The sequence below is a fragment of the Budorcas taxicolor genome, chromosome 10 (assembly GCF_023091745.1).
Source record: "Budorcas taxicolor isolate Tak-1 chromosome 10, Takin1.1, whole genome shotgun sequence".
Lineage (NCBI taxonomy): Eukaryota > Metazoa > Chordata > Mammalia > Artiodactyla > Bovidae > Budorcas > Budorcas taxicolor.
Window position 1 is genome coordinate 72,438,744 of NC_068919.1, and position 17,509 is coordinate 72,456,252.

Sequence of the window (17,509 nt, forward strand, 5' to 3'; positions counted from 1 at the left end):
TCCAGGCAATACAGGGGAGAAGGACAGTATGGTGGCTAAGAAAGTATCAACTGGAGGATGCTAAACTAAGGTTTTTGCCACTTGCTAGCTGTGAGTTACTTAATTTTTTTGACTGTTTTCTTATTTGTAAAATGGGATCATAATAAAATATACTTTTCAGGTAGGGGTATTACATGTAAAACTGTGCTTTGAGAATGGTGCTAAGGTATCTTTCCACATTTCTTTACAAAGGAAAATATGCCAAAAAGGAAACTATTATAACAAATATTTAAAACTGAGTAGGAAAACAAGTCAAGTCGTCATTTTGAAATTGATTTCCTTCCAGAAGTTTAAGTCAGATTGGCATTTACTACATGGTTTTACATAGAATAGTGATGCAGTGTAACTGAAAATGTAACTGACATGTTGTATCTTTGCGACCAAAGTAATAGAAGACAATGTTGCTGTGATGCTATTAATTAAAACAGAAACCCAATGGTGAAGACAAAAGTGTTTTGTTTACATGGAATGCTGGTACTTAAGGAAAAGCCAGTTTAATTAGGAAGGACTGAGAAAGTAGAAGGTTCTTTTGTGGAGATTCTAAAAGGGACCTCTTGGTACTTTCAAGAGCTTGAGATGTTGATGATGTTGGTCTTTCATTATGTCTCACTTCTTTATGCCACTAGCAGGACTTTGGCAGTCATCAGACAAGCTTAGGGTACAGTTCGAGTTCCCATATGGAAGAGAATAAGAGAGAGAAAGGATGAGGGAACAGGAGTTTTATGAGGTAACTGAGCAGCATTGTAAGAAAGAGAGGGAGAAGAGGAAAGGATGCAAGCTGAGGAATGAATGGGCCTGGAGTGGGGAATGGGGACACTGCCAATTGCACTCATCTCCATGGTGAAAGTGGACAGAGGGCAGGGGGTGTCCCAGGACCCTGCCTCAGAGTCCACCCTGAGGGAGCTGCCTGCCAGGAGGGAGGCATGGGTAGAAACGTGTGTGAAGGTCACAAATGCTGTGCTTGAGACCCTCAGCTCAGTGGTAGTCACCTCCTCTGTAGAAAGGGGTTATCAATCCTGCCTTGAAGAGTAGCATTGGTAATGTAAAGAATGGTTCTTAAGGAAGTCCAAAGAAAGAGAAGCTGAGCCTGATGGCTAGGAACTTCTACAGAATGCTGAAGGTGCTAAATCTTGATAGAAAGAGACAAAGGCTAGGATTTTGAAGTGAGGATCTTTTGCATCAAATATTTTGTCAGCCAAAAGATAACTTTGAATTTGCCAACTTGATCCAGCTAAATGACTGTTCTGATATTTTAAACTTTTCTTTCTAAGCAAGATAGAGGAGAGGTGGACTAATAATAGATGCTGTTACCTTTCTCTTTTCGGGCCTTAGAAGAAATAAGCCACCAGATGTATGCTCCTCTCCCCAAATCCCTGGGGGAGAAGGCTCAGTGAGAGGCAGGTTTAGCTCTAGTGGGTAGGAGCTGGTGAGAGCATCCCTAAAGATGTGTGTCTACCACACCTCCCCACCCCAGAATGGTTAAAACTGAAAAGACTGGTTCCCCCAAATGTTGGTGAGATGTGGCAAATACATTCTTGGTGGGAGTGTAAAATGGAATAACAGCTTTGGGAAAAGGCCTGGTGCTGTCTCATGTAGCTGACCATGCACTGAAAATACATCAGTTCTATTCTTGGGCATTTGTCCATAAGTTAAAAAAAGAGACTTTCATTAGAAGGTTTATAGCAGCTTTATTGTAGTGTACAAAAATGGCAAAGAGCCCTTATGTCCTCATAATTGAATAAATAGATTAAGATATGTTTCTATAGTAGAATACTATTCAGCAATAAAAAGGAATGAAATTAACAGAGGCATTCAACAACATGGAGGAATCTCAAGAACATACCAAGTACCAACTGCATGATTCCATTTATATGAAGTTCTAAAACAGGCAAAATTTGTTTAAACATATAGTGCAAAAAAAAAAAGCAGAGGAGTAGTTGCTTCAGGATTGGTATTGGTATCAAGATGACTGGGCATGGACATGAGGGAGTATTCTGGGGTGATGGACGTATTCTGTATTTAGATAGGGATGTGGGTTAAATGGATGTTTGCATTTGTTAAAACTTACTGAATGGTGCTAGGCTTTGTGTACTTCACTGCATGTAAATTTTATCTTATAATATGAGAGAACTATAAATTATTGAACTCTAGTTAATGAAACATGCTGAAATGTTTAGGGGTAAAGAACAATGATGGCTACAGGTATGACAGGTTGATAGATGTATAGATATATGAGAAAGCAAAGTCTGTTATCTCAGGCTACTATAGCAAAAATACCATAGGTTTGGTGGCTCAGGCCAGGTGTACCCAACCTCTGGGATCTAATGCCTGATGATCTGAGATGGAGCTGATGTAACATTATATTTATTTTGCACAATAAATATAATGTGCTTGAATCATCCTGAAACCATCCCCCCACCAATGCATGGAAAAATTGTCTTCCACAAAACTGGTCCCTGGTGCCAAAACAGTTGGGGACTGCTGGCTTAGACAACAGAAATTTTTTTCTTGCAGTTGTGGAGCTTGGGAAATCCAAGATCAATTTGGATTTGATCAGCTAATTTGGTTCCTGATAAGAACCCTTTTCTTGGTTTTCAGGCAGATATCTTGCTGTATCTTCACATGATGGAGAAAGAGTACCTCTATCTCATGGCTGTTCTTCTAAGGGCACTGATCCCATTCATGAGGGCTCCACCCTCATGACCTGATTACCTCCCAAAGATCCCTCATTCAAATACTGTCATACTGGGGATGAGGGCTTTGACATACAAATTTTGGTAGGACACATCAGGCCATAGCATAGGTGGAACAAAATATGACAATTGAAGAATCTAGGTGATGAATATATGGGTATCTGATGTATAATTATTTCAAAATTTTCAGCATACTTGGTAATTTATTATAAAATAATAGGCATAAAAAACTGGTCTGGTCTGGAATAGTTCAGTTGGGCTAGGTAGATAAAAATAAAACATGAATGTAGCCATTGATAGGAAATACTGTGGTGGGCATTACATTGTTTTTTAAATTATGTTGACATCTCAAGGTCCACCCTTGACTCAACCTTGGACAGAATAGACAGGGTATCAATCAAATAACCCAAGGGCATCTTCTATAGCATCCTTCATAAACCACATCCATCCCAAGACAAAGTATATGATTGGGCATTTCTTTCTTTCTAACTTTAACCTTTTCTCTATTCATCAGATAGATAGATAGATTTTTATATCTACATCCCTCTTCCTGCTATCTTCCCTCCCTCCCTCTCTTGTCTCTTTCCGTTTTTCCTTCCTCCCTCCCTTCTTTCTTTCCTTCCTTCCATTTTGCTGAAAATGTCCATATTATAAAAATTTAAATATGTTTACATATATTTTTCAAATCATAGGTGGACCAGGGAAGGTAAAATAGGCTGTTTGAAAATTACTGGAACTATTCCATAGAACCTATTCAGAAATAATCTGTAAACAAGTTAACAAAATGAACTAATCTTAGCTCAAGGCTGGGAACAATGTCAAGATGTCAGGCACTTTCAAGGTAAAATCTCACTTAGTACAAGAGATCATTATTGTTGTCATATTTGCTATTAAGATAGTACAGGCTAGTCTACAAACATGATGACAAGGAATAGTCTTCACATCTGTACATGGCAGATGGTCTAGGTGAAAATCCCTTTTCAGTGTCTGCTAGACTTTTGAAATCCTTATACAGAAGCTTTTGAAGAAGTCACCATTGAGAATTAGAAGCATTTGATTATCTTTTGAATTTGGCCTTGTGGGAAAACAATTCACTAACAACTAACTAGCAACTCTGTTCTGTTCTTTTCCTGGGCTTACCACCCAATTAATGCATGGCCTGGACAATTGTTTTAACCTCTCAGAATTCCATTTACTTCCCTATTAAGTGGGGTTCACAAGTTAATGCTACCTATACAAGTCTACGTTTTAAAAAGTTAGCTATTCTGTTGGCAGGTTCTGCTTCTCCATCCTTCTCCAGTGCATTACTGCATTGTGTATATATACACACATATAATGATCTCAGTCAAAAATGATCATTAAGATGTCCCCTCTGGTTAAAAACAATGCGTTCCCCAGCCTCTCAGTGTGGGCATGATTAGCCATATGTGATAATTACATCCCCAATGATAATACTTACAGCAGCAGCATATTAACCTTGTTAGGCATTCACAATAGCAGAGACTAGAGGAAGGAAAAACAAAAAAGCAAGTCAAGCAGGCTCATGGTTAGTGTGAGGAACAAATGGGAAGTGGTGGAGGTAACCTCTATGGATGAAACACAGGGAAAAAAGGACTACACAGAAATGAATAGAGGATATACCACCTTCTTTTAAAATCTTGGACCAATTTTCCATTAAGTATAGTAAATACTTATTAATAGCCATTACATGTTCAGAATTAAGGTCAATACATATGAAGATTTATGTGCAGCCATAACTTGTTGACTGCATATGTGATGTTCCTTTACTTATATCACCTCATTTAACTCTCACAACAATGTCAAAGTTAGAAAATCTGAAAAGCAACAGGAGAGAAAATACAGTCACCACAGTATGTGAGTTATATCTCAATAAAACCGATTAAAAAAAAAAAAAAACTACTCGGCTTTCTTCAGAAGAATGACAGGCTGAAGACAGCCTTGGTAACAGCAACAGTAGAAGCCTGAAGACAAGGGGAGAATATCATCACAGGCTTGAGAAAAAGACACTCTCAACTTATTATTCTTTTTAAGTGGCAGAAGAATAAAGATCTTTTTTTTTTTTTCTTTTACAAAGCTTGAAAGGATTTATCACTGGAAGAACTACTAACTGGTGTGATTTCAGGGAGAAAGAAATTGAACCTGAAAGGAGTAAAGTGCAAGAAAGGGAATGAAAACAGGAATAAAAAGATCAGCATGTAGGTAAATGTGAGCTTGTGTAGACTGCGTAAAGCAGAAACAGCAAAAGTGGGAAACGTGCCTGATGTTGGGACTACAGCAATAATGTGGAACTGAAATTCCTAGCAGGAATAATATGAAAGATGTGAAGGGGAGACCAAAATCAAAGAATTCTAAGGTACTTATGCTACTTAGAAAAAGCGTGAAAGTGAAAGTCACTCAGTCGTGTCTGACGCTTTGTGACCCCAAGGACTATAAAGTCCATGGAATTCTCCAGGCCAGAATATTGGAGTGGGTAGCCATTCCCTTCTCCAGGGGATCCTCCCAGCCCAGGAATCAAACCCAGGTCTCCTGCATTGCAGGCAGATTCTTTACCAGCTGAGCCACAGAAAAAAGGTAGAGGTATTGATTCATTTTGGACATTAAATCAAGGGTACATGTTAAAATTTTAATCCAACTTTTAACCCAGTAGAGAGACTAAATTATAACAAAGAAAATTCAGTTAATCCCATAAAAAGCAGAGATATTTAAAAGCCTAGAAAATGCAGACTAGATGGCATAAACAAAATCAATAAAAATATATCAAAATATATTGGTGATAATAATAAATGTCAAGGGACTAAAACTGCTTTGTTAATGATAGATATAGCATTAGGTTAATATTTCTCTTCCTCCCAATCTCTCCTTATCTCTCTCTCCTCACATGCTGTCACTTCTACTACATTTTATTTTGGGTGGCCACCTAGCCTCATAATGTTTAAGAAAAAGAAACACTAATTAACAACAAATTGGGCTTAGTTCTGGAATGCAAGAAAGGCTTAACATTAGGGAAATCTAATGTATTTAATAGCTCACTATACCAACTGATTTATGGGAAAACTTGATCATGTCAATAGTTGCAAAAGAAGCTCTTGATGAAATACACTGCTTTATTGGCAAAAATAATTCATGGCAGATGAATAATAGAAGATGTATCAGTATAGGCAAAGTTACGGTGCAATAACAAATTCTGCAGAGTTCATGGCTTAATACAGCAAAGGTTTATTTCTCCCTTTCACCACAATCCAAAGTAAGGCAGGCAATGCTCCTCTAAGCTATAAGTAAGGGATGCAGATTCTTTCTATTTAATGAGGTGATAATATATTCAAAATGTGACCAGCCTTGTTGTCATGGAAGGGGAAGAGACAGGGGGAATGACTGACTTCAGCTGTGATTGAAGGTAATCTATTACTTCTAATATTCTATATTCAGAAGTCATTCACATGGCTCAGTCACCTCAAATTTGGTGTGAAGCCTTCATCCTTAATTTGATACTTAACCCAAGTCACTATCACATTATTCACCTGAGAAGGTTTATTGAGCCTTTGTTGTTTGAAGCCTTTAAAAATTTATCTCTTACTGTTTGGAGATCTGGAAGCAAGGAACTTTTCCAATCACAGAAATGTCTGAATTTCGATTCTCTTTCTCTTTCCTTGCACATTCATCTTTCTCAAGAGTACTTTTCACCTCTCCCCAGCCTCTAGGTGAAGCCAGTAGTAGTGAATACACACTTCTAACATTCTGTTTTTCATTTTTTCCCCTTATAACTACAAATATTAAGCATATTTCCTTCCTTCCAAGTGATAGCAGATGACAGTTTGCCATCACTTAATATGAATGATGGATCTCCACTATCCTAGTGTCTGACAGGAGTTTCTCCATCACCTGGCACCCAACTTCTAGGCCAGTGGTCTTCTTGTATTTTTATTTTAGTTGCATTCCAGTTTAGATTACTGATTACTTTGTCACAATTTTGTCAGGAAAATACGAAATACTCTAGCTATATTTTGAATCAGAAGTTGTTTCTTATAGGCTTCAAGCATGGGAAGTCTGGTCAGTAAAGGACAGGAAAGCTCTCTCCGGGAAATCCAGAAGTACAGGCATCACAGGAAAGGCACTGGTACAGTCTGAGCTGTGCACGTGAAAGGAGTGGTTCTCACAAGGATCTTCGAATGCCATGGGTGAACACCCTACTTTGCCATCTGCTTGCTAATTCCTGTCCACATGCCTGCAACTGGTGTGTGGCCTGAAAGGATTTGTGATTCCCCTTTCCTTTTGCTTTCCACTCTCATACAGTTCACTTTCATTAGTGAAATCTAACTGGGATCTTACTGGCAAGAGATACAGGGGAATGTAATTTTAAGTTTGGTAAAGAAAAGAGCTTAGAAAGACAGAAGTGGTATTAAATGTCAACAACTAGTATGTGGTAGAGAAGTGTTAGTTGCTCAGTCATGTCCAACTCTTTGCAACCCCATGGACTGTCTGTCCATGCAATTCTCCAGGCAAGAATACTGGAGTGGGTTGCCATTCCCTTCTCCAGGGCATCTTCCCAACCCAGGGATCAAACTCAGGTCTCTTGCATTACAGGCAGATTCTTTACCATCTGAGCCACCAGGGAATAGGGAAGGGAACATGCTTAACCCTGATGGTGAGCATTTTAAGAAAAGGGACACTAGCTATCATTCTTTATCTTAAAATCCATCAAACAAGAAATAAGGATTCCCATTAGAATCACTCTCACCCAGCATTAAACTGGAAACTCAAGGCAATTTAGTAGAATGATAAAAAGAAATAAAAATTTAAAGCTAGAGAAGAGGAAACAAAACTGCTATTGTTTATAGAAAATGATTGCATTAAAATGCATTAAAAACCTATAAATTTAAACTAATAACATTTTTAAATACAAACTTGTTTTCTAATACATCAAGGACAGATAGAAAGTAGAGTTTTAATACATTAATATATACAAAAGTAACAGTAGCTATGATACCAAAAGATAGCATTGATAAAACATGAGTAAGAAAATTATTTAAAAATCACAACACTTTTTGAAATACACAAAATAAAACTAAATAAATAGATGAACATGTTTATTGGCTAGAATAAATCTATATTGTGAAAATAATAGCTTTCCTCAAATTTATATATCCGGTGCAATCCCAATCAAAATCCCCACAGATTTTTTTTTTAAAGGACTTGACTAACCGATTCTCAAATTCATATGCAAGAGCCAGTTAAAGAAAGAGATTGGAATAACTAAAATTTTAAAAAGATGATATAAGGATTCTTCCTAACAGATATCAAGACATAAAAGGATGATAATAAATATCAAGTTAAGGGAAGGATACTAAAGCTAGATGCTTGATATCTGATCAACATTACATTACAACTGGGAGATAATGGGTTATTTAATGTATAATGCTTCTGATTTGGGAAAATAATCAGATCCCTACCTCACGCCACATACAAAAAGCAATCTTAGGTGGATTAAAGATCAGATTGCAAAACAGATTCTTAAGACTCATAGAAGAAATGTGGAAGACCATTGAGTTTGGATAGGATTTCTTAAACAATTTTTTAATGTGTCAACTAAAAGGAAAACATTGATGAACCTGACTGACTCCACAGGAAGTAAAGCATTTAAATGGCAAAAGTTACTATACACAAAGCAAAAGGATAAATCGCAGGCATGGAGAAGGCATTAACAATAAAAATAATAAGATTTTGTCTCTGGAATATCCACTCTTAGGGATGTATTAGAGAAATTCTCAAATGTTGGTATGATATAAAATACCAAAGTATTCACTGAAATCTTTTCAATTCTTTGTCATTAAAAACAAATGTCCATTAATTAAAATAATGAATAAGCTACTTGTGGCTTATTAACATACTAGAATACTATGCACTTAAATGAATCACTGGTGTATACAACAGTCTAAGTGATATAAAAAAGTTAATGCTGAATTCAAAAGAAGACAAGCTTTGGGAGGACATACATAAAATGCTAAATACTTTTAAATGTGTGAAATAATTTAAGTATAATCTGGATAGCTTTATTTATGGCTACTTTTATAGTGAAAGGTTAGAAATATACATAAAGGTGATGAATTCCAAATCCAGGAGAGAAATTACCTGTAGTGAGAAGGGAAACCAAACAGGATGTAGGAGGAATACTCAAGGATCTTCAATTATATTTTTTTTCCTAAATATCAAGCAGAAAGGTGAATGCTGCTGCTAAGTCACTTCAGTCGTGTCCGACTCTGTGCAACCCCATAGATGGCAGCCCAGCAGGCTTCCCCGTCCCTGGGATTTTCCAGGCAAGAACACTGGAGTGGGTTGCCATTTCCTTCTCCAATGCATGAAAGTGAAAAGTGAAAGTGAAGTTGCTCAGTTGTGTCTGACTCTTAGTGACCCCATGGACTGCAGCCTACCACGCTCCTCCATCCATGGATTTTCCAGGCAAGAGTACTGGAGTGGGGTGCCATTGCCTTCGCCAGAAAGGTCAATAGTAAATATGAAAAATGCTAAATATCAAATGGGGCTTCCCTAATAGTGCTAGTGGTAAAGACGCCACCTGCCAATGCAGGGGAAGTAAGAGATGCAGATTCAGTTCCTGGGTCAGGAAGATCCCCCAGAGGAAGGCATGGCAACCCACTCCAGTATTCTTGCCTGGAGAATCCCATGGACAGAGGAGCCTGCCAGGCCACAGTCCATAGGGTCACAAAAAGTTGGACATGAGTAAAGCAACTAAGCATGCATCCATGATCGGAACCTAAATATGGGTAGTATTAATGTATATACTATGTATATTGTACATACATATGTATGTACAATATACATAGTATATACAATGTATATTGTATATCTCTTATGTATATTGAAGATGTTTAATAATTATGAATACATTAGAAGCTAAGGAGAGGTTAAATGACCAAATTCCTTTCCTTTGCCCAGAGAATCATAGTGCCCCACCCCACCCCAAGGCTAAGTCAGTTACAAGTGACAGACCATCATGCTGCCGTGGGGCAGCTGTTTTGTATGAGCTATGTAACTAACTTTTGTGGTATTGCATTGTTTCTTTGAAAAGATGACTTTTGAATCCCAAGTGACATAGGTTTGTGCCATGATAAATTGGAAACATTTTGCTGTTATGACTTGTTTTGGTTCATGTGGTGTCTTCTTTGTGGAGAAAGTGACACAGTTGACAAGCTGAGTCAGAAGGACAGCATCCAAAACTACCAGGGGTTTGTGACCCATTCAGCCTTTTGATGATGGTTTTATGTTGCTAGAGACGCTGAGAGGTGTCTGAATCACCAACAGAAGATAAAATACTGCTTGGTGGTGCTCTACAGCAAGTATTAAACTATCAATTCCAAAGAATTAAAACAGCTCAGTAAAGTTGCGTATTTACTTGACCCTTTCTCTTCCATTCTGACTGATGCTTATTGAACCCCCAAAGACTCCAACCTTCAGTTCAGTCGCTCAGTTGTGTCCGATTATTTGCAACCCCATGAATTACAGCACGCCAGGCCTCCCTGTCCATCAACAACTCCCGGAGTTCACTCAGACTCACATCCATCGAGTCAGTAATGCCATCCAGCCATCTCATCCTTTGTCGTCCCCTTCTCCTCCTGCCCCCAATCCCTCCCAGCATCAGAGTCTTTTCCAATGAGTCAACTCTTCACATGAGGTGGCCAAAGTACTGGAGTTTCAGCTTTAGCATCATTCCTTCCAAAGAAATCCCAGGGCTGATCTCCTTCAGAATGGACTGGTTGGATCTCCTTGCAGTCCAAGGGACTCTCAAGAGTCTTCTCCAACACCACAGTTCAAGAGCATCAATTCTTCAGCGTTCAACTTTCTTCACAGTCCAACTCTCACATCCATACATGACCACTGGAAAAACCATAGCCTTGACTAGATGGACTTTTGTTGGCAAAGTAATGTCTCTGCTTTTGAATATGCTATCTAGGTTGGTCATATCTTTCCTTCCAAGGAGTAAGTGTCTTTAATTTCATGGCTGCAATCACCATCTGCAGTGATTTTGGAGCCCCCAAAAATAAAGTCTGACACTATTTCCACTGTTTCCCCATCTATTTCCCATGAAGTGATGGGACCAGATGCCATGATCTTCGTTTTCTGAATGTTGAGCTTTAAGCCAACTTTTTCACTCTCTTCTTTCACTTTCATCAAGAAGCTCTTTAGTTCCTCTTCACTTTCTGCCATAAGGGTGGTGTCATCTGCATATCTGAGGTTATTGATATTTCTCCCGGCAATCTTGATTCCAGCTTGTGCTTCTTCAAGCTCAGTGTTTCTCATGATGTACTCTGCATAGAAGTTAAATAAGCGGGGTGACAATATACAGCCTTGACGTACTCCTTTTCCTATTTGGAACCAGTCTGTTGTTCCATGTCCTGTTCTAACTGTTGCGTCCTGACCTGCATACAGATTTCTCAAGAGGCAGGTCAGGTGGTCTGGTATTCCCTTCTCTTTCAGAATTTTCCACAGTTTATTGTGATCCACACAGTCAAAGGCTTTGGCATAGTCAATAAAGGAGAAATAGATGTTTTTTCTGGAACTCTCTTGCTTTTTTGATGATCCAGCAGATGTTGGCAATTTGATTTCTGCTTCCCCTGCCTTTTCTAAAACCAGCTTGAACATCTGGAAGTTCATGGTTCACCTATTGCTGAAGCCTGGCTTGGGGAATTTTCAGCATTACTTTACTAGCGTATGAGATGAGCACAATTGTGCGATAGTTTGAGCATTCTTTGGCATTGCCTTTCTTTGGGATTGGAATGAACACTGACCTTTTCCAGTCCTGTGGCCACTGCTGAGTTTTCCAAATTTGCTGGCATATTGAGTGCAGCATTTTCACAGCATTATCTTTCAGGATTTGAAATAGCTCAACTAGAATTCCATTACCTCCACTAGCTTTGTTTGTAGTGATGCTTTCTAAGGCCCACTTGACTTCACATTCCAGTATGTCTGACTCTAGGTGAGTGATCACACAATCGTGATTATCTTGGTCGTGAAGGTCTTTTCTGTACAGTTCTTCTGTGTATTCTTGCCACCTCTTCTTAATATCTTCTGCTTCTGTTAGGTCCATACCATTTCTGTCCTTTATTGAGCCCATCTTTGCATGAAATGTTCCCTTGATATCTCCAATTTTCTTGAAGAGATCTCTAGTCTTTCCCATTCTGTTCTTTTCCTCTATTTCTTTCCATTGATCACTGAGGAAGGTTTTCTTATCTCTTCTTGCTATTCTTTGAAACTCTGCATTCAGATACTTATATCTTTCCTTTTCTCCTTGGCTTTTCACTTCTCTTCTTTTCACAGCTATGTGTAAGGCCTCCCCAGTCAGCCATTTTGCTTTTTTGCATTTCTTTTCCATGGGGATGGTCTTGATATCTGTCTCCTGTACAATGTCATGAACCTCAGTCCATAGTTCATCAGGTACTCTATGAGATCTAGGCCCTTAAATCTATTTCTCACTTCCACTGTATAATCATAAGGGATTTGATTTAGGTCATACCTGAATGGTCTAGTGGTTTTCCATACTTTCTTCAGTTTAAGTCTGAATTTGGCAATAAGGAGCTCGTGATCTGAGCCACAGTCAGCTCCTGGTCTTGTTTCTGTTGACTGTATAGAGCTTCTCCATCTTTGGCTGCAAAGAATATAATCAGTCTGATTTTGGTGTTGACCATCTGGTGATGTTCATGTGTAGAGTCTTCTCTAGTGTTGTTGGAAGAGGGTGTTTGCTATGACCAGTGCATTTTCTTGGCAAAACTCTATTAGTCTTTGCCCTGCTTCATTCCATATTCCAAGGCCAAATTTGCCTGTTACTCCAGGTGTTTCTTGACTTCCTACTTTTGCATCCAGCCCCCTATAATAAAAAGGACATCTTTTTTGGGTGTAAGTTCTAAAAGGCTTGTAGGTCTTCATAGAACCATTCAACTTCAGCTTCTTCAGCATTACTGGTTGGGGCACAGACTTGGATTACTGTGATACTGAATGGTTTGCCTTGGAAACGAACAGAGATCATTCTGTCGTTTTTGAGATTGCATCCAAGTACTGCATTTCGGACTCTTCTGTTGACCATGATGGCTACTCCATTTCTTCTGAGGGATTCCTGCTCGCAGTAGTAGGTATAATAGTCATCTGAGTTAAATTCACCCATTCCAGTCCATTTTAGTTCGCTGATTCCTAGAATGTCGACGTTCACTCTTGCCATCTCCTGTTTGACCACTTCCAATTTGCCTTGATTCATGGACCTGACATTCCAGGTTCCTATGCAATATTGGTCTTTACAGCATCGGACCTTGCTTCTATCACCAGTCTCATCCACAGCTAGGTATTGTTTTTGCTTTGGCTGCATCCCTTCATTCTTTCTGGAGTTATTTCTCCACTGACCTCCAGTAGCATATTGGGTACCTACTGACCTAGGGAGTATCCTATCATTTTGCCTTTTCATACTGTTCATGGTGTTTTCAAGGCAAGAATACCGAAGTGGTTTGCCATTCCCTTCTCCAGTGGACCACATTCTGTCCGACCTCTCCACCATGACCCGCCTGTCTTGGGTTGCCCCGCGGGCATGGCTTAGTTTCATTGAGTTAGACAAGGCTGTGGTCCTAGTGTGATTAGATTGATTAGATTTCTGTGAGTATGATTTCAGTGTGTCTGCCCTCTGATGCCCTCTTGCAACACCTACCGTCTTACTTGGGTTTCTCTTACGTTGGACGTAGGGTATCTCCTCACGGCTGTTCCAGCAAAGTGCAGCCACTGCTCCTTACCTTGGACGAGGGGTATCTCCTCACCACCGCCCCTCCTTACCTTGAAAGTGGAATAGCTCCTTTAGGCCCTCCTGCGCCCACGCAGCCACCACTCCTTGGATGTGGGGTTGCTCCAACCTTACTCCTCACTATTCCTCACAAGCAGAATTTTCTGGTCATAGCCCTGGATAGCTAAAAAGTAAGCATATGATTACTCTTAATAATTTTGAGCTGTAACAATTGGCATGGCATTTCTCTTCTTCTGGTCAGATGTCCTCAGACTGGATCATTTATACTTTTATTATTTTCCCCTTTTGTCAATCATGTACAATTCAGCTTCAGTGATGGTGATTTGGTTGTAAATAGCCTTTCTCGTAATTAGAAAATAATCTTCTGACCAGGAGAAAGCTGGAAATTGCTCTCTTTGTGAAATGAGCAAGTCTTTGTTTGCAAGATTAACTGAATTCCTACTGCCATAAGTGGCAGCAGAATTGCCAGATCAGTTTGGTGACTGAATTGAACTTTTCCTCCAGGAATTGTGTAGCTGTACGGCTGCAGAAACACAAGTTCACTCCCTTATTGTCAGTTTGCTGACAGCTTTTTCCATAGAGCAGTTTGAAGAGTGGAGAGCCCTTTTTCTGAGACAGATAAGTGTTTTCACACCTGAAGTGCAATTTCACACCTTGTGTTTCTCAGCAGATAAGTGCATAAAATAACACATCAAACCGGAATAGAAAAAGATCAACATAGAAAGAAAACTGCAGGTTGTAATTTGTTTCCTATCTTACAGTGCCTTTGTAGAGAACGATAAATTACAGGGATCTGGGTTTACACTTTAAAAAGTTTGACTGGTTGTTAGGTGGGAAAGTGAGCAGTAAACACTAATCAGCATTTAGCCCACACTGAACAGAATGTACAAAAAGATAAAATTTGGGAAACACCAAAATGTAGATTTTTTTAAAGGATAAAACCCATATAAATTAGTGGCAAAAGTTGTAGTTAAGAGAAAGTCAAGATATTGATACATTACATAATTTTAGTAAAAATAGAATTGTCTTAAGATATAATTTTTTATAATTATCCATTCAGGAATTTTAGCAAAAGTAATAGACTATGTTAGTACTTACTTTCTATAAATGACTAAACCCATGATGCTAGTGACCATCTGATGGCATTCTAGTACAGGGGTTATAAAATGAGGGATTTAGCTCCATTTTGCAAATTTGAAAACTTAAGTCCAAAAGAAAACAGAAAGGTGAGCCTCCTGGATGGTCACAAACATTCATTATAAAATATTTAATATTTACTGAGTGTCTACCACATGTTAGGCATTATACCAGGCATGGGGTACAATGGTTAACAGGGAAATCTCTCTTTCTCCCATCTGGGAACTGACAATTTTGCAGCAAGTAAACAGGCGATGGAGATACTGGGTAATGAGTGCTGAGAGAGGTAAAATTATATTTTGATGGAGCCTGCAGATGGTCAGCATGGGCGAAAGTAGTCATCCAAGATTCTCAGATAAAGTAACACCTAAACCAAACTAATGAATGGCAGAGGATGAGGTGGTTGGATGGCATCACTGACTCAAAGGACATGAGTTTGAGTAAACTCCTGGAGTTGGTGATGGATAGGGAGGCCTGACGTGCTACAGTCCATGGGGTCGCAAAGAGTTGGGCACGACTGAGCGACTGAACTGAACTGAAAGGTGGGTATCATTTGGGATGTGAGGGCATGTATAACTTATGCAGAGGTGAAAGAGAAAGAGAATCAGGGTGGGTTGGAGGGATGAAGGTAGTTCAGTGGAGTGGGGATGTAGTGTATAAAGGCAATGGTGATGCACAATGAAACTGGAAGATAAGAGGGTTAGGGTGTGTAGTCTATGCTGAGAAATTTAGTTTTTTATCCTGAGACTAGTGGGGTGTATTGAAGGTTTAGTCTTTGTTTATTAGTGAGAGTGATACAACCAGATCTGTACTTTATAAAGACCCCTCTGACTGTTGTTGTTGTTCAGCTGCTCAGTTGTGTCCAACTCTGTGACCCCATGGACTACAGCATGCCAGGCTTCCCTGTCCTTTGTCGTCTTCCAGAGCTTACTCAAATTCATATCTACTGAGTCTGTGATGCCAAATCCAACCATCTCATCCTTTGTTGTCCCCTTTTCCTTCTGCCTTCAGTCTTTCCCAGCATCAGGGTCTTTTCTATTGAGTCAGCTCTTTGCATCAGGTGGCCAAAGTACTGGAGCTTCAGCTTCAGCAACGGTCCTTCCAATGAATGTTCAGGACTTTATGGTCCAACTCTCACATTCATACATGACTACTTGGAAATCCATAGCTTTGACTATACAGACCTTTGACTATGGGATTTGTCAATCCAGTGACTGGACATCAGCAAAGAAACATGCAGTAATGCACGTGGGAGAGGTTGTTGACCTCAGCTGACAGTATACATCAAGAGTTCAGCAGCATTGGGAGGGAAGAAAGTGGGTGGATTTGGGAGCTGTTGTGGAGGCAGAATCAACAGAACTTGGTGATTGATCAGCTGGACTAGGGGTAAGGAAGCCAGTCTTGTCAAAAATGCAGTCCTGAGTTCTGATTTGGGACTTGAGCAGATGATGCTACATTCACAGGGTTAGGGGACACTAAAGCAGCTAGTTGTTAAAAGGGAGACATGATATGTGTAAGATGGGATTTTACAAGGAACAATGTGGTATTCCTTTGGATTTTGAGCTTGGAAGGGAAGTCTAGGTCAGAGATACAGATCCGGTAGGTGTCATTGAGTGGATGAGGTGGTCCAAAGAATAAGTAGAGAATGAGAAAAGAAGAGACTCTTTAGGCATAAATAGTACTTTGACAATGAAAAGAAAAACACATAGAGAAAAATTTATATATATTGTTACATAAATAAAATATGGATGAAGAATTTACATGTGCACAAATACCACTGCACACATGCCTTTGCATGTACACACCCCTGCACATGTAGACCTTCCAGTGAGCATCAGCATGGTATCCCATGGCGGGCCACATGAAACATTAAGCATTAAAGGTAATCATCTCTTTCCTGAAGAGTTCATGTAAGGTGTGTGTCGTGTGTGTGATAGTCGCTCAGTCATGTCTGACTCTTTGTGACCCCATAGACTGTAGCCCACCAGGTTCCTCTGTCCATGGAATTCTCCAGGCAAGAATGCTGGAGTGGGTTGCCATTCCCTTCTCCATGGGATCTTCCCAACTCTGGGATCAAACCCAGGTCTCCTGCATTGCAGGCATATTCTTTACTGACTGAGTCACCGGAAAAGCCTGTGTGTTAGTCCAACAGCAAGTTCCAGGCCTAAAGATGCTGCTCAGTATGTTAAAAAGGAAAAATGTACTGCTCATGTAGATACTGCAATTAAACCAGCAAAACAGAAGGCACTGATGTCTTCTCATTTCCATTGTTTCTTTCTTAGATACATACGGAAAGCTCTTTCTCTTCAATTCTGTGGGTCAAGAGATGTCTCGCTGCAAGACGTCGATCCGACGTGGTCAGCCCAATCCCGTCTATAAGGAGACCTTTATTTTCCAGGTGGCCCTCTTTCAGCTGTCTGATGTCACATTGATGATTTCCGTGTATAACAGGCGTACCATGAAGCGTAAAGAGATGATTGGTTGGATTGCTTTGGGTCAAAACAGCAGTGGAGAGGAGGAGCGAGACCACTGGGAGGAAATGAAGGAGACCAAAGGGCAGCAGGTCTGCAGGTGGCACACACTACTCGAATCCTAGGTTTGTCAAGAGGTGTTTATGGGCTGTACCCACCCTGGTGATACATGTTTCGATTACTGATACCAACTCAGTGCTTGCTGGCAGGCTTTTTACAGACAAGCTATAAGAAGGGATTGAATTTTACTAACCCCTAAGACCTTGTGAGGGTGGGAGGGTCTTTGAGTTTCTCAAAGGTTTGATTTAGATTTAAATACTATAATTTTAAAAAAGCCCAGATGTGTGCTGTCACATATA

At 39.6% G+C, this 17,509-nt stretch overlaps 1 protein-coding gene across 1 annotated transcript in view; it reads left to right on the top strand.

Annotated features, from left to right (window-relative positions):
* SYT16 (synaptotagmin 16) overlaps positions 1 to 17,275 on the top strand; it is a 288,505-nt gene extending 271,230 nt beyond the window's left edge. The window contains exon 8 of the mRNA XM_052647376.1: positions 16,962 to 17,275. Coding sequence (XP_052503336.1) covers positions 16,962 to 17,275 — 314 coding nt within the window. The remainder of the gene's footprint in view (positions 1 to 16,961) is intronic.
* The last annotated feature ends 234 nt before the right edge of the window (positions 17,276 to 17,509 follow it).